This window comes from Mustela lutreola, chromosome 3, assembly GCF_030435805.1.
Source record: "Mustela lutreola isolate mMusLut2 chromosome 3, mMusLut2.pri, whole genome shotgun sequence".
NCBI classification, from domain to species: Eukaryota; Metazoa; Chordata; class Mammalia; order Carnivora; family Mustelidae; genus Mustela; species Mustela lutreola.
The window spans coordinates 165,935,663-165,957,067 of NC_081292.1; the positions used below are offsets into that span (position 1 = coordinate 165,935,663).

Below are 21,405 nucleotides of genomic sequence, written 5' to 3' on the forward strand. Positions count from 1 at the left end.
TCTGTCAGGCTGTGCTGTGGAAGTGCCACATTACTGACAGCAGAGGATGCAGGTTTGGGGCCAGGGCAGTCCCCATGGTGCATCTCCTGTTCCCTGGGTGGTGACAGGTAGAGTGTCATCTAGGGGATTCTGCCAAGGGGGCTTGGGCCAGGCAGTGCCTTCCTGGGGCTGTGGTGTGGAGTACCGTTGGCCAGAATTTGCCTGCCCTGCTTGAGGGCGATTGAAGCCTGTGGGAATGGCATGGCATGCGTCTGCTGCGGTCAGTGAGTGCAAGTGTGAATGTGTGCGGCTATCCTGTGCATACACCTATACAGGGCCTTGGTGGTTGGGGTGGTCATGGGCTCAGGCAGACGTAGTCATGGACGAGGTTCCCTGGGCTGAGGTCCCGGCTATTGCAGGCTGTGTGGGAGGCCCTGCTGTGGATCGTGGCTTTTCCTGGGTGGGGAGGTGGAGCTGGGTCCCCACTACAGCTGCTGTCAGCCATCCAATTAGGAGATAGCACTGTGTTGACACTTGTGGCCACACTAATGATTTATTTAGCTGTCTGTAATGCATCCCGAGGATGACTTTGAACTGATACCTTGCAAAAAGGAGAGCATGAGTGATGCAGAGATTGGTCCCAAGGAGAGGGAAGAGCCCGAGTATCATGATTGTCACCTGGCCCCCACCCTGCCGTCCCCCGGGTGTCTGGCAGCTGTCGATGAGGAGCGCTGTGGGCCGCTGGGCATGGTGTCACCCGAAGAGGGCTGTGCCAGGACACCTGGGCTTCTGCTTTGGGCACCTGACCTAGTGGGGCCGGGGTTCTGTTCCAGTTCGAACTTTCCCAGAACATGGGGTTTTCTCCTTTCCCCTTCATCCCCTGTTGTCAGTCAAGTGCTTTAGTGTCATGTCAATCGTAGAGTCCCTTTCCCCATGTGGCCCTTTGGGAAGATAAGGATTCTACACCCGGGAACCTGCCAGTAACAGGTGTCTAGGGTAGAAGCGTGAACTTGTCTGTCTAAGTGCATGGCCAGCCATGCTGTTTCCCAGGAAAAAGCAGTGGCAGGTCCAGACATAGCAGCCCTGAGACTCTCTGTCCGGGGTGGGGGTGGGGGTGGGGGACGTGGGACGTCTGCGCTGGAGGGACAGATGGCACATGAGCATGTTTGCCCTCTGTCCACCGTGACACCCTCTTCCTTTGAGTTCATTGCTTGGGTGGGTTTTTGTCCAAGGGTAACCACGGCCCTCTGCGTGTTCTGTGGAAGCACCTGCAGGTGCACTGGGAAGGGTAGATGACTGTCCCCGAGCATGTGCTGGGAAGGCGGACATCAGAAGGAGGGCAGAGGTTGACTGTTAATTCCACGTCTTGATTGTCTGCAATGCTTTTAATGAACTTTTAAATAAAAATAGCACTTTTCTCCCTTTAACAAAAATACTCCTTGTAAATGGACAATTTCAACAGTAAGTGAGTTTGAAAAGTGGGAACATGCAGCCCCCACCTCTGCACTGACGGTCATGGTTCTGGGGCCAGAGCAGGCCCGGGGGCACTTGCTGTGGGGTCACCATGAGAGGTGGGGGCACCAATCACGGCCACCAGTATGGGCCCCTCGTGGGTCTGATGGCAGTGCTCCTACGGGTCGCTGCTTTTCCCTCCAGCCTGCATATGGCCGAGCTTTGGTCTCAATACACATGTGTCTGGACCAGGAGTTAGTCTGTGCCTGACACTCCCCTCCGCTGGCAGCCAGGGGATACAGCTGGTAGCTGGGGCTCCCAGTTCCGGTTTCCCTCTGACTCTGGCTGGTGCTCCTGATACTGGACAAGGACCCAGCAACAGAGGTGCCCGGCATTGTCCATGGGTCCTGGGTTCTGCTCGATGGGTCGGCTGGTGCTGCTAACCCAGGTAGCTGGAGTTGGGGAAACATCAGGGTGACTGGATCCCCTCTGCCCTTTCACACAGTAGTGCCTGACTCACAGGGGTTCACTCTCATGGAGTCCAGAGAATTTGGGGTTTGGGAAAACCCACTCCAGGTACAGAGTCCTCTCTGTGGCAAGCAGCACATGCTGCCTTCCCAGGAACCCTGTCTCAGGTTCGTGGGGACCTGTGACAGCCCCACGTCACCCAGCGGGGGAGGAATGTGCACCACCAGATACTGAGACATAGTAAAGGAGAGGCCGGCTTTTGGTGGCAGGTGGAATGTCTGTGTCCCTCTTTCCGTAGGCGGCAGCGGCCCTGCCCCTTCACCCTGCTGTCCTCTTGGGGACCCCACTCACTGTCCAGAAGGAAGCTGGTGAGGCAGCTGGTGGAGCTTGTCGAGACCTGGCAAGCAGGTCAGTCTGCCCCACAGAGGCCACCTCCACGGAGCTGTGTGGTGGTACACAGCAGGTGGGAGTCTGCTTCGGCTTGTAGGTCAGTGCACGATCCCCTCCCGTGCCCTCCATCACTGGTCCTCTAATTCCTCCCAGGGAGTGCTTTCACCTCTGCCGACTCCTGTCTCTTGTATACATACTCGGACATCCCAAACTCTGTCTCCTAAGCGGAGGACTATTGGGGATACATCTGCATGCCACGATTCTCAAACTCTGGTGTCAGGATCCCTTTATGTTTCTGAAAATCAGACCGGACCCCAGAGAGTGGTTGTTTAAATGGCTTATGTCTATGGGTACTTACCACATTGAAAACTAACACAGAAATTACAAAAATATCCATTTAAAACTAAATGGATCACATAGTAATACGGCAGTGTATTTTTTTATGAAAACTGTTTATTATGTAAAACAAAGAAAGGAGGGAGAAGAGAGGCATCATTTAGCATTTTTGCCTGTTTCTATAATGTCTAGCTTGGTGGAAGACAGCTGGATTCTCCTGTCTGCCTCTCACATTTAATCTATCATGATTTCTGGAAGACTCCACGGTTCACCCATGAGGGAACAAGGGTGAGAAAGGCGAATAGCATCTTATTGTTACCATGAAAAGAGTGTGGACTTCTCCCACCCCCCGTAGAAGTCCTGGGGACCCCCAGGGACCTTGTAGCACTCTTGTACCACGGTGGTTTCCTTGTGGTTGAGCACAGGGTCAGGAAGAGGTTTAACCTTTATTAATGCGAGTTGACTAGTCATCTGGCTGATGGAGGTGTCTCCTGTCACCAAGCTGTTTCTCCTTTTCCTGGGACAGTCAGTGAGGGCAGGTTCCTAGCTTCTAGCTGGTGAAGTGCTCTGTACTTATGTTTATGTTGGGAGCTGTGGGAAGATTATGGGGCTGCATGTGGCCTGCCTGGGGGCACCCCCGGGTCCTGCTCGGAGTCCTGTTCTCCTTCGGGAGTTGCAGCCCTCTGCCTGGGTTGCCCCTGGCCAGGGCTGTCTTGTTGCTTCATGATCCATCAAGTTTTCTTGGGGCTCCCTGCCGGCCGGCTGGCCAGAGTTTTTGCCACTGAAGTTATTTTATTTAGCAGATAACGGAGACCAGTATTGTTTTATCTGGGTGTGTTATCCATTTGAACCCTTAATCTAAAGAGTTTATTTTATCAAGCAGTTTATACATGTTAAAACTAAGATATGGTTATTTATCGGTAACTAGATGTAGCCATCTGGAAAAAGGATTCGGAGGGCTGGGAGGCCGTTTTCTTTTGTTCCTGACAACTAGTTGTTCCTGTGTGTGCTTGTGTGTGCAAGTGTGTGTGTGTGCACGTGTGTGTTTCTGAGCCCGCATGTGTGCAGGCGTATTCATGTATGTGCATGTGCAAGTGTGTTCGTGTGCTTGTGTGTGCAGGTGTTTTGGTGTGTGTGTGAGCGTGTGCTCGAGTGTGTGTTTGGGGGAGCACCCCATCGGCTTGCTGCTCGATGCCCATGCTGGTGCCTTTATCCCTTTACCCTCCACCGTCTGCCTGTGGCCTCCTGAGTAGGTGGAAGGATCTGGGCTCTGCTCGGTAGAGCCTGCATTACTCAGATTTCATGAAATACTTCATATGTTACTCCTCTTAGAACACACTGAGATGGTGTTTTATTACTTTCAAGTGTAGAGGCTGTTCTGAAGCGAAAAAATAAATCTGTCCCAACAAATTGTGGGGAAAAAAAAAACCTCAAGTCTTCTATATGATCGTCTGTCCTAAAACAGCGCTCTTCCAGAACGTAATTGCTCGAACCTCCAGCCTATGTTTCATTAAGGATGTTTGCTGAAGAAAATAATGCTTGTTAATAAAGCTTGCCATATAAATAAGACTTGGGGAAAAAAATCACTCCATCAAGAGCTGGTTTTTTTGATTAAAATTTATTAAAATTTAAAATAATTTTAATTAAGCTCAAATTACGTATTTATTCGAAAATATTTACATTAACAGTTATTTCATGGGTATTTTTTTTTGTCTGATACCCTGACCTGGGTCCTCCTTGGGACTTCCACCCATTCTGTGAGTTCGAGTCGCCATGTTTGTGTCGTCATGGACACAGAATGAGTCCTGTCCTATTTCTGGGAGGTGTAACTGTCTCAGGAGGGGTAATTTGGCAAATACTTCCTGTGTATGTGCAGATCGTAGTAATATAGTATAAGGGGAATGGACCCACCAGGTAGGTATTAGTTTGGATCTTTCTTTGCAAGATGGCCTTTGAGTACATGATTCTCCCTCTGTCTCTGGGCCAGAAGGGTTCCAGAGTGGGTGAGTGAGTTTGCAGAGTAAACCCTCTCACCAGTGTTCACTTGGATCAGGAAACAGAACGTGACTCACACTCTGTAAGCCCTTTTTCCTCCTTCTGCCTGCTTCCCTACCACTCATTCCGAAGTGCACATGTCCTGTCTTCTAACATCACAGAGTCGTTCTGTCTGCTTCTGAACTGTGTGTACTGCATGTACACACGCTGCGTGTACACACAGCGTGTTCTCTGTTGTGTCTGTCTGCTCTTACCCAGCGTCAATCATGGGATATGTCCATGTTGTGCATGCTGTTTGTTCTGATAAGTCTGTGCCACCATTTGTCCATACATTCCACTGTTGATGGGCCTGTGGGAGGTTTCCAGGCTTTGGCTCTCATGGATAAGGCTGCTGTGTCGTTCTTGTACGTGTTTCTGTTGTGTATGTGCCTGGGAGTGGCTTTGCTGGGGAACAGGCTTGCGAAGGTCTGGCCTTGGTATATGTCACTAAGCACTTTCCCTTCTGGGAGAGCATGCGAGTTCCAGTCCTTCCGCGGCCTTGCCAACGCTTAGTTCTGCACGCCTTTTAAGTTTCAGCCATCTGTAGGGTGCTCTTGTGGTTTTAATGTGTGTTGCTCTGAGATCATTGACGCCGAGTGCTTCTTCGTATGGTGATTGACCACTTGGGATCGTCTTTTGTTAAAAAAAAAAAAAAAAAAAGTGACTGTTCACATTTCTTGCCCATTTTTTATTTGGGTTGTCTGCCTTTCTTTTAATGATTTAAACAAATTATTTCTATATCCTGGACAGCAGCCCTTCGTTGGGTGTGTGTTGGGCAGATTCTCTTCTGCTCTCTGTCTGGGTTGCCTTTTCTTTCCTCTGCTGGTCTTTGGACACGTGAAAATTCTTAATTTTGATGCAGTAAAAGGTATCATTTTCTTTCCTTCATTGTCAGTTTCTTAAACACTGTTGTTCTTAAATCAATTTAAGGTATCTTTGCCTGCCTGCAGATCTATGCTTTTGTTGTCTTTCAGACTCGTCCTCCTTGTTTGACCTTGATTCTATGCTCCATCTCCTGCCATTTTCCATGGCGAGGTGCTGCCTGGGTCCAGGCTCATGTCTGTTTCCATGTACATTGCTGTGGCCCAAGCACTGTTCCCTGAGAGACTCCCTCTCCCTGTGGATGTTACTGTATTTGTGTTGGCCTTCCTCTAGAATGCCAGCCTCTAAATTACATAGGTTTATAATACATCTTGGTATTTAGTAGTATAAGTCTTCCGTGTCTGTTTTTCCTCGAGATTGCTGTTCCAGGTCCTTTGTACTTCCATGTAAAATGTACAAAACCCTTGTCAATCTTCAAGCAGGTTCTGGCTGGAGGGTGACTGAGATCTCACTGAGGATCACTTAGTCTGGGTGCAGGGTATGCTGTCCTGTTTGCTTAGATCTTAAATCTCACTGCTGGTGTCCCCCCCCCCCCCCTTAATTTCCAAAGTTCTCGTAAGTCCTCGGGCAGAGCTACACCTGGTCATTTGCCAATACTGGATGCTATTGTAAATGGTATCTTTTTTCAAAGCTTCTCTCTCTCTCTTTTTTGGCTGGTCTGTAAAAATACAGTAGATTTTTGTACATTGACCTTGGGCCCAGCGATCTTGTGAAGTTCCCATAGGAACGTTGATAGTGGCTGTGCCTTGTTTGGGGTTTTCTATACCATCTGTAAATAATGCAGTATGTTTGTCCTCTCCGGTCCTCGTGCCCTTCACTTCTTCTGGCTGTGTCGTCCTGGCTGACGTCTCTGGGCTGGTGTGGAGTGGAGACTGTGAGAGGGGCCTCTTGGCTTCATTCCCGACTCCGGCTGATGATGGTGTGTGCCCTCCATCCTGCGTTGGGGTGCTGTGGTCTGAGCCGTGCCTTGCGGCTCCTGGCTCTGTGTTTGCTCTCGAACAGCTTGCTGTGCTCCCACCAGCCTGGCAGGCTGCGGCCGTGGTGGGGAGGAGCTCGGACTTTGAGCTGTGGTCATTCTTTGCCCAGGTGACACATGTGACGGGGTGCAGAGGATTGTGGCAAGTGAGGAGACATGTCATCTCTTTACGGCCGCATTTCTTTGCGGTCACCTAATATGATTTTTAAAAGAACGTTCCTTTAAGGATTTACAGTTTCGAAGACTTTGACTCTTTAGAAGGTTTATGGCTTGTTCTGTGAAATTAGGTCAACTACAATTTTTAAGGGCAGCTGCAGGAGGGAAGAACTATAGGTAATCCTAGATTCTGATACTTGGTGAAGGAAATATTAGCACACACTTACGCTGTAGTGACGCATTTACTTCCATTTATTTCATGTGGGGCAGAAATACAAATAAAGAAAGAGATGTCTTTTATATAAATATGCGCTCCGTGTCAGAGACTTCCCAGTGCATGGAGTGCCCAGGCCCATCGTTCTAAAGGTGCCGTGAGTCAGAATTCCAGAGTCTTCTGCTCACCCTTCCAAATGTGGTCTTAAATCATGTCATAAATCAGGAAAGAATGCAGTCATAAAAGCAGTTGTGTCTCATCGTAATATGTTCAGTGTTTGTTTAATTTTATTCCAAGTATATACTTTAGAGACATATACATTCTAGTTCCAACTGTTCCTCGAGAATAGGGTTTCAGAAACCTGAGGCTCCTGGAATTTTGGAGATCTTAGTACTGTTGCTCTGGGTTTTCTTAGAAAAGCGATAATCTGTTGGTTAGTCAAATGTCATTAGATGTTTACATCGAGATCAAAGGAACTATATTGTGCTTGAATTTTCTTTTATTTAAATAGTAAATTCCCAATCTGTTTTTATATTGTGAATATCGCATTGGGTTGTTCAGAAACCTTCCACCTAAAGACATGCCCGTGGCACTGGGAAGAAGAGGGAAGGAATATGGCTGCACAGGTCAGACAGTTTTGGTGGGCTCTCCTCTGAGACCAGGGAGGAGAGGTTTCACTTTTGTGGTGGGATGGAGGTGCTGAGCTTTCTTCTCAGGGAGTATAATGGACTTCACATCTGTGAGATGGGCCTGGAGGCCTTGATTTTCTGCACTGAGTCCATGCACCTGCTGGAGGCTACAGCCGTTCCTTACTTAGCCTGGATGTCCTGAGGGCCGAGGGGCTCTGGGCGACCCAGGACTCTGCCCTCCTCATGCAGGCCCGACCCGCACTGAGGCTGCGAGCCTCCTGCAGCCCCACCCACTCTTGGATTCATCAGACCTTTGATGTCAGATGTGACCCTGAACTTCTCTTCTAGAACCTCCAGAAGGCTGAGCACTGCTGCTCTTGCAGTTGCCTTTTGAAGTGATTTCTGAGGTGGATTTAGGACAACTTTTCATAAGGTCGTTTCGTTCAGTGCATCGTTGTTGCGCGTCGGCTGTGTGCCCCAGCCTTAGGGACCAGCCAGGCAAGTGGGCGGTAGCTTGCATCCGGCCTGTGCTGGCCGCGGCAGACAGCAGAAAATCAAGCAGGTGGATGTGTCAGACAGCAGGGTGGCCGGACCAGTGTGTGAAAGGGGTGGGGACTGCCCTCCAGGGGCCCAGGAAGGGTGCCTCTGGGGTTGAGGGAGCCCCCAAGAGGGAAGGCACAGGAAGTTCACGGGCCTTGAGCCTGGCTATTCAGGGCCCCTCTGGTGTGTGAGGCTGGGAGTGCTGCTGGGGGCCGCCGAGCCGTCTTTCCTGTGGTGTCTGCCCCGTGGGGGCCCCCGGAAACTTCGGTGAGTTATTCCAGCCCAGGAATGTCACAGGGGCTGCCCCAGGGCCATCCAGCTCACTGTGGCCTTGCCGGGTGGACAGGGCTCAGGCCTCCCTGCCCAGTGCTCCCTCCCATGCCAGTGCCGTGGTGCCAAGGGACAGATGTGTCTTGTTGGTTTTCGTGGAACTCATGGCCAGGCCCGCCAACATGCCGTCACAGGCCAGCTGGAGCCACATTGGTGGGATCCTGTGGTGGGAAGGTGGGCAGCTGGAAGGATCCTGTGGTCTGGCCACCGTCTGATCCCCGCTCCCCCATGGTTCTCTGTGGCGTCTGCTGCTCAGTTCTTCAGCTACTCTGGTAACAGCCTGACAGCTTCCCTCTGGGGAGCGACCTCTTACCCGTTAGATTCACTTCTGTGGGGCTGCCAGTCAAGGTGTCTGGCCTTGCCCTGGCCAGGGGGACTCACGCTGCCCAGCAGCTGGAGCCCCTGGGAAGAGGAGTCTCGGACAAGCATCCTCTGGGCACTATCACTTCCTGTCTCCGGCTGCCCACCCGCTTTTCCAGCTACCCAATTTCCTTCTGGGAGTTTCCTTTGCCTGCCTGGATCACCAGGTGCATTTCTGTTGGCATGCAGCCAGGAGCTTCCAACAGGTGCGCTTTTGCTCTAATGCGCCGGCCCCCTGGAGCTCCAGCTCCTGCCTTCTGTGGCTCAGGGAGGCTCCCCGAGGGGTCCAGGGGTCATGAGGATGAGTGGTCCTGCGCTCGCTCTTGAGTGATTTCCCTAGTATTGGTCTTTGAAGGCATTTGTTTATTTCATCTAAATTGTCAGATTTATCGGCCTAAAATTGTTTGTCATATTCCCTTATTGTCCATTTACTATCTATTTGGTCTGTAGTTAATCCTTTCTCACTTTCTTGGTATTATTAATTTGTGTTTTCTTTCTCTCTTTCTCTCTTTATTTTTCCTGATCAGTTCAGCTGGAGGTTTGTCAATTTTACTGTCTCAGAGAATCAGATTTTAGTTTCTTTTTTTTTCTTCTAATTTTTTTGCTCTTTGTTATTTTTTTTTCTACTTATTTTGGGTATAATTTATTCTTTTTTTTATAGTTTCTTAAGGTGAAACCTGAGCTCGTTGAGTTGATCCCTCCCTTCCTAGCATGGGCATTCGATGCTACAGATCTCCACATACTGCCTATCTTGATAGGTCAGCAGTGCCTTCTGATTTCTGCTCTCATTTTCTCTCTGACCCCTGAAGTGTATTATCTGTATTATCAGTCTTCCAGCTGTCTTTCTGTTTTTGATATCTAATTTCAATTTCATCTGAGAACATGCTTGTATCTTTGACTTGTCTCTTAAATTTACTGAGACTTGTTTTATGGCCCCAAAGCTGGGCCATCTCGTCAGGTTTTCCATGTGCACTTTCGAAACCACGTGAGGAGCGAGTGAGTGTTGTGTTGGTGATGGTGCCCTGTCAGCGCCGTTGTGGTCCAGTCCTCTCTGAGTTTCCGTCTGTTTGCTCTAGCAGTTACTAAGAACAGAGTCGGAATTTCCAACTATAATTGTAGATTTGTCCATTTCTCCTCACATTTTCATTAATTTTTGCCTCACAAATGAAGCGCTGTTACGGGATGCAGAAACGGGTCAGTTGTGTCTCTTTATCGTTATGAAATGGCCTTCTTTATCCCTGATGATATTCCTTCTTTAAACTTTGATACTAATGTAACTGTCACAGCTTTCCTTTGAGTAGTATTTCCATAATTTATCTTTTTCCATCTTTTACCTTTAACCTATTTGTATTTTTTTTTTCAAGATTTTATTTGTTTATTTGAGAGAGAGAGAGAGAGAGAGATTGTGAGAAAGAGAGCACGAGTGGGAGGAGAGTCAGAGGGAGAAGCAGGCTTCCTACTTAGCAGGGAGCCTGATGCGGAACTTGATCTCAGGACCCTGGAATCATGACCTGAGCTGAAGGCAGACTCTCACTTGATTGAAGTCCATCTAACCTATTTGTATTTTTATACTTTAAGTGGGTTCCCCGCAGACAGCATGTAGTGGGCATGTAATGCTTGGGGAAGATTTGTTTTACAGTTTAGAGTGCATGACCTCTCACCAAGCCATGTTCAGTGCTACCTCTAGGACTGTGCTCTTTCCCCATCTTCATTCCCGTTCCTGTGGGCCAGGAACTTGTTCAAGGTCACTTGCTAAGATGGTGATCTGAGATTCAGACCCAGAGCCTAGCCCGGGACCCTGGCAGCATTGGCTCTGGTGCCTGTGCTCTTGGGCATTCTGCTATCCTGCAAACCAACAGATGGCTAGATGTTTCTGGAAAGGCCTCTTTGGTTTCGCCTGAAGACCCAGGGTGTGGAGTCTGCTGAAGCCAGAGAAACCAAGCTGAACGGTGGAATCAGTGGCTCACCTGAGAGCGTGAAGGAACCCGTCCCTCCCCACCATCCCCTGGGATTTGTGCTGTTCCCCCCCCCCCCCCCGCCAAACCCACCAGGACACTGGACAGCTGTCCCTGTGGCATGTGAGCAGCTTTTCAAGCCCCATGCCTCTGTGCTCCAGGTGTTGTCCTCCTTGCTAGTGTTAGTCCAGAAAGAGTTGGTCTGTGTAGAGCATGGTGAGGATTGTGAAATGAGGGACGCGTTGTTTCCTGGAACCTTCAAGTTCCTCTGGCATTGGGTAGGCTGGTACGGGAGCAGTCAGGAAGAGCCCATGATGCAGCGCCTACCGACTATTAGAGGCTGGGTGGCGTCATCGTGTTCCCCCTCCGCAAGAAGATAGGCTGGAGTCCTAGCCCCCAGGACTTCAGCATGTGACCTTATTTGGACGTACGGTTGTTGTAGATGTCATCAGTTAGGATGAAGTCCTGCTGGGGGGATTGAGCCCCTGATCCAACACGGCTGGTGCTCATAGAAGAACATGGCCATATGAAGGCAGAGAGACACAGGGAGAAGCTGTGTGGTGGCAAAGGCGGCGTGCCAAGCAGTGTCAAAGATTGCCAGCAACCACCAGAATCTGGGAAGAGGCAGGCAGGGTTTCCCTCGAGGCTTCCGAGGGTGGATGTCCTTGCTGATACGTTGATCGAAGATTTAGGAAACTTGAGTGCCTCCAGAACTGTGAACAGTCAGTTTCTACTGTTCTAAGCCCCTGGGTTTGGGTGTGGTGCTCCGGCAGCACTAGGAAGGGAGCCCACTTCACGTAAGCCCTGTCCTGTGACAACACTCACTTTCACAATACGAGCTTGCTCACAGGCTGGCAGTTGAGGGGAGAAGGTGTGTGTGGTGCATGAGTTGGGCCAGGCCAGACTTGATTTTTCCTGCACATGGATGCTTTCTGTTATCAGGGAGCAGGGCTTGCACGTGGAGAGATGTCACGCTGAGCGTGGTTATCCATGGAACAGTGGTGTGCTGTGCGTGTACTCGCTCCCGTTCCACCTCGGCTCTGCCTCCTGCCCATTTTGGCCACTTGCCCTGGCTCGTGGTTTTCTCCAGTGTCTAACATCTTGTCCCCGATTCCATGGCTCTGAGACTTCCGTTCTTGCTTTTGTTCTCCCTCATAAAAGTGTTGCCACGGTAAGATCCTATGTTTGCAGTACTTTTTATTTATTAAGAATTTTACACGTCTTTTTTTTTTTTTTTAAATGAACACTGTGGTCGTGTTTTTATGAGTGTTGTTATTGATTTCTGTGATGTCCCAGTTATTAAGTTGCAGTTTTGAACAGTCCACTCCTACCTTGTATTTTTTCAGACGCCCTGGCATTTTTAGGGTAGTGTTGCAGAATGTGAGATTCCTCCAGAATATGTCTGTTGTAGCATAGCAGAAGCTCCTGTCCTCTGTTTCATCCGCAATTGGGAAGAGTGTCCATCTCAGTCTGGCAAGACCGCATGGGGTCAGAGCCTGCTGGGCACTGGGCTGGGGACTGTGTGTTTCAGCTGCCGGGGTGTAGCTGTGAGCAGTAGACTTTGGCCGACGTTACAGTGGACACAGGATGGGGAAGGAGCAAGTACACATGGCTTTTTGGTAAAACCTAGGTCTGGACTGGAGCTATTCTGATGTGAGGATGAATGAACAGAAAGTCCCCCTATGGGGTCTCCCAGGATGTGGTGAAAAGGGAAATACCCAGAAACGCAAAAGACGAATATACCTCCAAAAGCAGTCTACAGTCAGAGGCAGAAAAAAGAGATTTCAAAAGACTTTAGCAGGGAGAAGTCGTAGCTCCATGGACGGTGAGGAAGAGGGGGTGCGCTGAGCGGAAGAGATAGAGGAAGGGGTTGTGAAGGGAACTGGTTGAAAATGGGGAGTCTGAGGTTAAAATCTATTTCAGAGGCCGTAAGGAATCAGACTGATACCGTGGAAAATAGCAGCCGTGTTGTGGAGAACATACTTGAGAAGATGCCCAGGAATGCAGAGTAAACAGCAGGTGTGCCAGTGGTGCGAGAGGCTAGAGCCGAGGGCGATGCCAGCCAGTTAGGAGAGGGGTCTCTGAGGAAGCCAGCACAAGTTTCCCTGAAATAGGAATCCAAATCTAGTTGAAGAGCTTTCTTCTGAACAGAAAAGAGACCTGTGTGTATTGAAAGGTTCATGTTTGGAGCAAAATCAATGAAAAGAGGTTCTTAGATTTCTGACAAAACTTCCGAATTTCAACATGAAAGAAGAACATTCTTGCAGAATCCAGACAGAAGGAAATGGCAGCAGCAGCGGCATCCAAGCTCAGTCTCCAGAAGTCCCTGAGGAAGGAGATGGATGTGGGGTTTCTGCAGGGCCAAGGGTGGGGCCAGGTCTAAAGGTTTCAAGGGAGAAGAAGGGTTTGTGTTCTCAGAATTTTATACCCAGCCACACTGGGACCTTTGTGTGAAGGGTACTGAGCCGTCAGAGATTTGCAGGAGAAACCATTTACATTGTCTTCAAGACAGTGGTGTTTCCTTCTGGCCAAGAGATGAATGAAAAGTCTGAACCTGAGATAAAATAAAGGTCACTGTGTTTCCTAGGGAAACAACCAGATACAGAACAACAGTTGTGAGGATATTGATCACAGAGTTATGGAAACGTGGTATGGAAACCACTGAAATGGCTAGCCTTTGGGCAGCGGTCATTTTCATGATGGACTGGTTAGGGTTCTCTGACTATAAGCAATGGGCAAAAAAAAAGGATTCTGAATAATTTAATCAAGAACAGGAATCTGTCACATCATTCGAGGAAGAGGTGACAGAGGCCTCAGAGGAGCCTCGGACCAGGGTCAGTAGGAGGTTTTCCGTAGTTACCACAGTTGCAGTTTGTTTCCACTTTCTGATGGTGAGAGATCACAGGCAAGTGTGTAAGAATTCACCCATGATTCCTCCACACTGAAGCAACACCTGCTGCTGGGTGATCTCGTGCTTGTCTCCAGGTGGTGCTCCATAGAGGAGACAGGCCTTGGGGAGAGGGTTTGGTGAACTTGCCGGTGCGTGTCCCGTACCTGGTCCTGAGGACAGTGCCACCTGAGGCGGTCAGAGGGAGCTCCTTGGAGGGGGAGGGAGATGGCCATCTTCTGTCATGGATGGAGTAGGGAGCAACCTTGGTCGCAGTGTGACAGGGATTTGTGAGTGACTTGGGGACATTCCTGGCTGTAACAGCAGCGCAGAGAAGAGGACACACAGCTGTAGAGTGGGCAGAGGGCAGAGAAAAACATCAGCGAGACAGGTCTGAGCCTTACTGAGTGTTGGCTTCTGGTGCCAGCATTGTGGTTGACTTGAAACACTTAGCTATGATGAGCACGGATTACTTTTATAGTCAGAAACTGGAGTTAAAAAGGGAGGGCGGTAATTATGAAGATGGAAACACAGGGATGGGGGGGTGGGGAGGGGCCTGCACATTGTGCAGCAGCTTGTGCAGAAGCCAAGTGTGGCCTGTGGGACCGCAGCCCCACGCAGTATAGATGTGTGGGCGAGGGGCCTGGCCGCGTGTGGTGGGGGTGGGCTGGGGCTCCTGGTTGGTGGTGCTGGTGCCAAGGCTGAGAACCGCTGCTCTGTGACGTGTCTTCACACCTGTTAACGAACAAAACCCTCACGTGGTTTGTGTCAGCAGAACGGATTCCACCCAGGACGGCTTTTCTGCCCGCAGTGCATCAATGTGAACACCCACGTAGTTTCCCTAGTTAGATATTGCTGTCCACGAGAGCCCTCACCCCCTCACTGACCCTGCTCTTCCTTCTCTAACCACGCAGGTCACCCCCTGAGAGCCCACAGAAGAGCCCTGCCTGCCTCGTGGATGACTCGGCCTGTGAGACGTGGTCAGCACGACGGGGAGTTTTCGCGGCTGTGCGCCAACACTCGCTGCGGCTCTACTTGTATGTGTCCGTGCAACGTGGGGGCTCTTTGGAGCTGTCGTTTATGTGGAAGTTGTGAGCTGTTTTGAACTGCTTGAAGGAGTAGACGCTAGCAATGAGCTCCCAAAGCCGTCCAGGTAAGGTGACCCCGTCCTTCTCTTGTGGACGGCCGGGCTCTCCCTTTAGGAGATGAGATCGTGTGACTGCGCTGGCCCGCAGCATGGCTGTGGTCAGTGCGTGCCTGCCCAGTGCAGAGCAGATCGCAGGCTCTTCGTCTCAGGGGTTCAGGGTCGTGTCTTTGGCTCTGATTTGCACGCATACAGATGGCGTATGGTTTCCATTGATGCTGGGAGAGGAGACTTGTACTTAGCAAGGTGATGTTTAGGTTCATCTCTGATTTGTTGAGTTAATTCCTTGTTTTTGAGGGGACTTTGCGGGGTGGGAGTGCTGCTGTGATGGGGCCCCTGGGCTTAGTCTGGGAGGCAGCACCCGGTCTACACCTGCCTCGGTGGCCCCAGGACTCGCTCCTCAGGTCACGCTTTGTAAAGGCACAGCAGAGATCCTGGCATGCACGTAGTCTTCCTAGTGCCCTGAGAATCTCAGACGTGGAGGGAAGAAGTGATGTGTCTCAGGTTATAGAGCTAAGTGGCCAGATGGATTAGCAACCACGTTTGTGGGGCTCTTAGCTTTAGAAGGGTGTCACAGGCACCTGCATTCATCCTCTTGCAGAACCACAGTGCGGATACCTGGTTAAAGCCTGGTGGACTGCCTTGACCTGTCCAACAGGACCGGCCTCCCGCAGAGCCAGCCCTGTCCACCCAGCTGTGGCCTCTTCCAGGGCAACGTGGGCTTGAAGGGCACTTGGATAGCGGGTCTGTCCTGCATTCACGCAGTGGGGGGAGGCAAGGGCTTACCCAGTCAGAGGCGGTGCGTCCCTGTGGCACCCATGTCTCTGAGCGAGCCTCAGTCCTGGCCTGGTGGAGTGGAGCCAGAGGTTTAGGGTCTGGGTCTCTCCCTTTGGGATTGCTCCAGAACATTCTCACGCCTTCCTTTGGCTCTGATCAGAGTTGTCAGAAGCTCCAGAGAGCAGGATTCCCAGCTATATTTAGATATGAAAGCTTTATTGATGTAAATCGTTCATGTATTGATTGATACAAAGCATAAAACAGAGTTAAGCCGTCTGAATTGAAGTGTGTAAAAGAGACACCGGGTGGTGCCCAGCTTTCCCTTCAGCTCAGAGCGCGCTGCTGCAGTCTTGAGGGTGTGCTTGTTCCTATGAGTGAACATGGAGGGGCATGCGTGCAAACACTCGAATAGAGTGGGGTCATTCCATATGTGGGGTTCTGTGTTCTCCTTTTTTCCCCATTGTAATGTATCATGAGCATCTTTTGATGTCTGCACATACACAAGCGTCATTTACTCTCCATAGCTTATCCATGGGTGCTTGTGTGGTTAGGGTAACAAACCCAAATCGGCATCCCACAGTTACTGCATGTGTGTTTGTCCGTACGCTTCTGCACGTATCTCCATGGGCCCAATTCCAGGAAGTAGAATTGCTAGGTTGGAGGACGTGAAGGTCAGGTCCGCTCTCCTGTTGCTTCAGAAAGTCTCAACTTACCTTCTTAGTTAAGGTTCACGAGTGCCCAGAATTTTCTCCCTTTGCCCCAATGCTGGGGTAGATGCGGTCCATTTCATTGTTGTCAGTATGTGAGAGAAAAACGATTGTTTGAATTTACATAACTATGTACACGGGGTGCACGTTTTTGTACAGATAGTCAAATCTAGTCCATGCCGCCCATGCATTTGGAGAGAAAGAATGCTCTTTTGTTCCTGTTTCCATGTCTCAGGAGATCTGTATGTGCACTCAGTTTCCTTGTTCACACATACCGTGCACTTACACTCATGTCATCTTCTCTGTGTTGTTTACACACTAACTTCACTGACTCATGGAAATCAGTGTAGCTTTACTCTGTTTTGTGCTCAATTTCTACAAAAATGTGCAATATTTTTTTCATGTTACTGACCATTTTCTGCTTTGTAATTTTCAGTGTGTTTTTTTTTTGCACTTAAAGATTGATGGCCATATCTCTTGGTAGCTCAGTCCTCTGAATAAAATATACACTATTTTTCTTTCCTTAATGTGTTTTGCCCCAAAGTTTATTATGTCTATTAAAAGCCTGTCCTTGGTTTCTTTAGCTTATCAGCCTGTCTCTACACACTCACCTTAACCTTCCAGGTTGTTCTCCTGAGAGCCTTGGCCTCTTATATGGGGAGTTTGCGCACTGATGGTTATTGGAGTCGTGGTCCTGTCTGACCGTGTGTTGTTCCCCCCACACTGACCCCCTCACCCCTTGCCGTCAGTGTCCCTGTCCCTGTCTCTCTCGGTGGGTGGGGGTCTCCGGAGACTGGGAGCAGGCCCAGGGCTGCCGCTGCCCTTCAGGCTGGAGCCTCGTCCCTCCTGGGTCAGTGTGGATGTGTACCGTGGTATGTGGTGGGCCTGAAGCCCCCGGGCGTTCCCTCTTCTCCAAGCCTACGGGTCTTCTCAGGAACCTGCCCTCCCCCCAGTGCAGCCCTGCACACATGGGCACACCCGTGGCCCTGTGGTAGGCTGTGAGTTGGGCCACGCCGTGGCTGCCTTTCCTTCCTGAGGCTGTGGCCCGCCCGGGTGATGTTCTGCTCCTAGCGCTTGGCTTTCCATCATGTCGATCCCTTGGGATTTATATTTTCTAGGAGGTTCCCCTGAGTTTCTGTCTGTTGACACTGCCATCTTCCCATTGTCTAGCTTTACCATACATCCATTTGAATTTGTATTTATGTCATTTTTCGTGGCCTTCTGGGAAGAAGGGAAACACTAGTTGTGCGGTTTGCTCTTTGGAATGGAAAACTTGTAGGTGTCCTTCATCACTTTTCTTGAGCCTGAGGGGACAAGTTCTGTCTGTGCGCTCACACGGCTCACTTGTGCCCTTTCTAGTGTCCCTGGCTGGGTGCCTGCCTTCCCCCGTCCCCTGGCTGTCCCTGCTCTGCTGTGCTCCTGTGTGGCTGTGTGGTGCGCCCCACCAGGCTGGGGAGAGCCCAGCCCCATGTGGTCCCTCCTCTCACATTTGGCTGTGTCTGTTGGCTTTGCCCTGATGATAAAATGTCGTTTTTGTTTGATACGTATAATTTTTCTCTTCCCTGTTTTTCTTTAAAACTCCCGCTGGTGTTGGGTGAGGTATGTGGTATGATTTTATTGCTGTGCTTTCTGAACTTTGCCAGAGCCAGGCCCTGGTTCTCTGACGTAAAACTGTTAGCTGTTGGGATTTTATGGCTCTGAGTAACTATTCCTAATGATGAGCAGCAGCCTGGGGAAAGGCCTGGGCGATCCAGCCTGCTAGAACTCCTCTTTGATAGTGAGAAGAATGAGAGCAGGTTCTGAAAACATTAGGCTTCTCACCTAATGCAGTGCTCTACACCTCTCCCCACTGGGGATGTGCCCGAACAGGTCAGGATGGCCTGATTGGGACATAGGGCATCTGCTCTGGAGGTGAGTCCTGGGCGCAGGACTAATAGAGGCCGGATGCGTATGTGGACCTCCTAGCAGGACAAGCAAAGGCTCCCTTCTTCCTCCGCCCTCCTTGTAAATCCCAGGGAGCCCGCAGTGGGGTCTCGAGGACTCGTGTGTGGTCTCCCAAACTGTGCTCTTGCTAGAAAACCGGTTGAGCCGGCCTGCAGTGGAGTCACTCGAGTGTCCTGTCTCTCCCTGTATCTTTCTTTGTGAGGGTGTATGGTATGGGGTTAAAAGCAGGAGAACTATTTTGGGAAAAACTTTGTGTATTTAAGATCAGTGTTTTAATTTGGACCATTCTTTGATTTCTTCATATTTTGTTCAGTGTGAAATACCCCATCCACATAAAAGCAGCTGGGAAGACTATGTTAACAATAACTTAGTGATTAGTGAGTTTCGACATAGTCTGATTTCTTCAAACTGTCGTCAAATTTGAATTCTGAACGTCTCCTGGGACAAGGCCATGCCTCAGGCTGGTCTGAGTTGGGGCTCTGGGCTTCCTTCCTCTGTGCACTCTGCTTTCTCTCTGTTTGAACCTAAGTCTGTTTGTTTCAGCCAGTTTGGCTGCCAAGGCTCTTAGGTTTTAATATAGAAATTATCTCAGAAAGGAACATTTGTATGTCATTGAAATCATGCTTTGCCATGATTGAATGTCTCAGGAATATTCCAGAGTTTTAAGGGTAGGAAATGCATTTTGAGGACATGTCATCAACACAGGGAAGACATTGGTTTGGAGCTGCTGGTGACAGGTGGGCCGTGGACCCTGAGCAAAGGCCTGGGCCTCAAGTGGCAGATGGAGAGCTGGGGAGCTGGGAGTGGCCTTGCATGAGGCCTGGAGGAGGGGTGCTGGGAGTCCCGCAGCTTAGGTGAGGAGACACAGCCTTAGTTTTTGGCTGCCAGAGGATGGGAGCAGCCGGTGACAGCTGGAGGAGAGTGCTTCAGGACCTTCTGGAAAAGTGTGAGGGAGCCCCCAGTGGCTGATGAACTCGGGGGGAGTTCTGGGCAGGGGCAGCAAGACTGAGCCCCGAGGACACGCGCTGGGGGGCATGGGAGGAGTCAGACCCGTTCCTGATGCCCAGCCGAATGCAGATATTTCAGGGCGGGTGGCAGGAATTGCCTTACTGGTCCCAGCCGAGGTTCAGATGAGAGACACTGCACATCTTGCACTGGCCTGCCTTCTACAGGAAAGCTTTCCAGAGACCCTGGTGCGGCTCCCGTCTGCAGTGGTGGTCTGCCAGGCGTTCTTGGAGCACCCGGCACAAGAACATTCGCAGCTCCCAAACTGCCACCATCCCCGGTCCCTCATGCTATCATTATCTGGGATCTCAATCAGTCAAGGTTTGTTCTGGAAATGATGGAGACATAACGACTTCTTTTTCAACCCACTTTTTTTTTTCTCTTTTTTTTAATCCTCAAATTGTGTTTTGTCTTTTAAAAATCACGAATACTCAGTCGTTATGAAGAGCTTGGAAAATTCACTGTCAATGGAGCATTGATGGTTTGTTTTGGCAATTCGCTGAAAATTCTTATACAGTATGTGGAACATTTGCATTTATGTCCTTTTTTTCAAAGCCACCATTGTAGAAATGCAAATTTCGGAGTTCTGAGATGCTGAATGTTGGATGATTAATGATATTGAAATTTAAGAATGAACTTGCGGTATGTATTTGACATAGAAAACCCAGCACGAGAATGATTAGACGCCATTGAGTGCAGCGCGGCAAGTGGAACAGAAAGGCTGTCCTTGAGGCGCCCGGCGGCAGCGGGCAGGTCTGGTGCGGACAGGTGTGGAGATGTGTGGCCACCTCCACATGCTGGGCTGGGCTCTGCATTACTGTAGACGTTACTTACAATAGTGACAGATCCAAGTCAGTTTCTCCCGTACTCTGAGTCAAGATGTGCCGCGCTTTTGGGACGCTGGAGCAAACAGCTTGTTCATTCTGAGTTGTGCTTTGCACCTGTCCCATTTGTGTGGTATGGTGACCCTTTAAAGCGAGCTAGCACACATGATTCTTGTTTTGTAGATAAGGAAGCTGGGATGTACTGCTGCGGGGGGCTGAGCTTCATGTCAGGTGGCTCACTGGAGAATTGGTTCCCTGCCCTTAAGGGGCATGTGCCCTGAGCTGGTGGACATTGGGTGCACTGGGCTGGGTCAGGAGGCGATCCAGCTGACTTGCATGGAGCTTCCAGGTTGTGTGGTGTGTGGTTCAGGTAATGAGAGGAGGTGGGTGGGGGCGCTGGAAGGGGAGCAGGTTGGAAAGCAGGGAAGGAGCTTACCTGCCCAGATCAGGCACCAGGGGGGTGGCCCAAGGGCCTGGAGGTGAGAGCTTGGTGCGGTGGAGGGAGGACACTAGGAGCCGTAGGGTATGGAGTAGGAGGGGTGACATGGTCCTAATTCCCTTGGTTCCAAGACCCCTGCAGGGGCCAACAAGTCTCCTGCCCCTTCTCGCTGTGACACACGCTTTGTGTTCTATCAGTTTAAATGAGTGTGGCTTTGCTGTGGTAGAAGTTGGCTTTGGTGCTGCTTGCATTGTGACTTGAGATATTTCTGGACTTAGGCTGAACTTCTCTCCGCCAGTCCTTGGAGACTGGGACTGGATGGTAGGCTGACTGGGTGGCTGGCAGGCCTGGTTAATTTGGGAGTTCGAGTTGAAACTTTTCATTTTACTTCTACTTAAGAGCTTTTTATTTGCTTATTTCATGAGAACATGATAAAAAGTAGTCAATCTTAGAAAAATAACAATTAAGAAAAATTCAGATCTAAAAAATCAAACTTTTAGAAGCCTATCTGGCTTTGTGTTTTTAAATTGGTTTGCTCTTAGCCACTTAACCAGTAAGATACTGGGCATATTGGCCTTTAAGGAGTGGTAAGAGCAGTGTAGATGAAAAGAAGCCTTCTGTTAGTTCCATAGTGGCCCCTCCCTTCATTCCCCTTTTTAGAACACAAATAGAAGAGATAAATTCTGCCTCTTGCACATGCACATCGAGCGCAGCAGCTGACCGGAGCCTGGTCCTGGATGAGCAGCCCACGCAGGGTGGCAAGCAAGGAGGCTGCTCCCCAGGAGGGCTGCGTGGGGTTTGTGGCTTGGGTCATCTCTTAGGGTCGTAAACCCAGATATTCTAGGGTGCCCTTTGTCCTATTGGACTTTAGGTTCCCTGTCACCCTTGGTCCTTATCACCCCTCCCCAGCCTAGCATTCCTGCTGCTGTCCCTTGAATGCAATGATCCTGACTTGGAACTGTAACATTCCATGCTTT

At 50.0% G+C, this 21,405-nt stretch overlaps 1 protein-coding gene across 1 annotated transcript in view; it reads left to right on the plus strand.

The window, feature by feature from the left end:
* HDAC4 (histone deacetylase 4) overlaps nt 1-21,405 on the plus strand; it is a 288,150-nt gene that overhangs the window by 19,529 nt on the left and 247,216 nt on the right. Inside the window, exon 2 of the mRNA XM_059167529.1 lies at nt 14,503-14,741. Within this exon, the coding sequence (XP_059023512.1) occupies nt 14,720-14,741 (22 nt within the window). The 5' untranslated portion in view covers nt 14,503-14,719. The remainder of the gene's footprint in view (nt 1-14,502; nt 14,742-21,405) is intronic.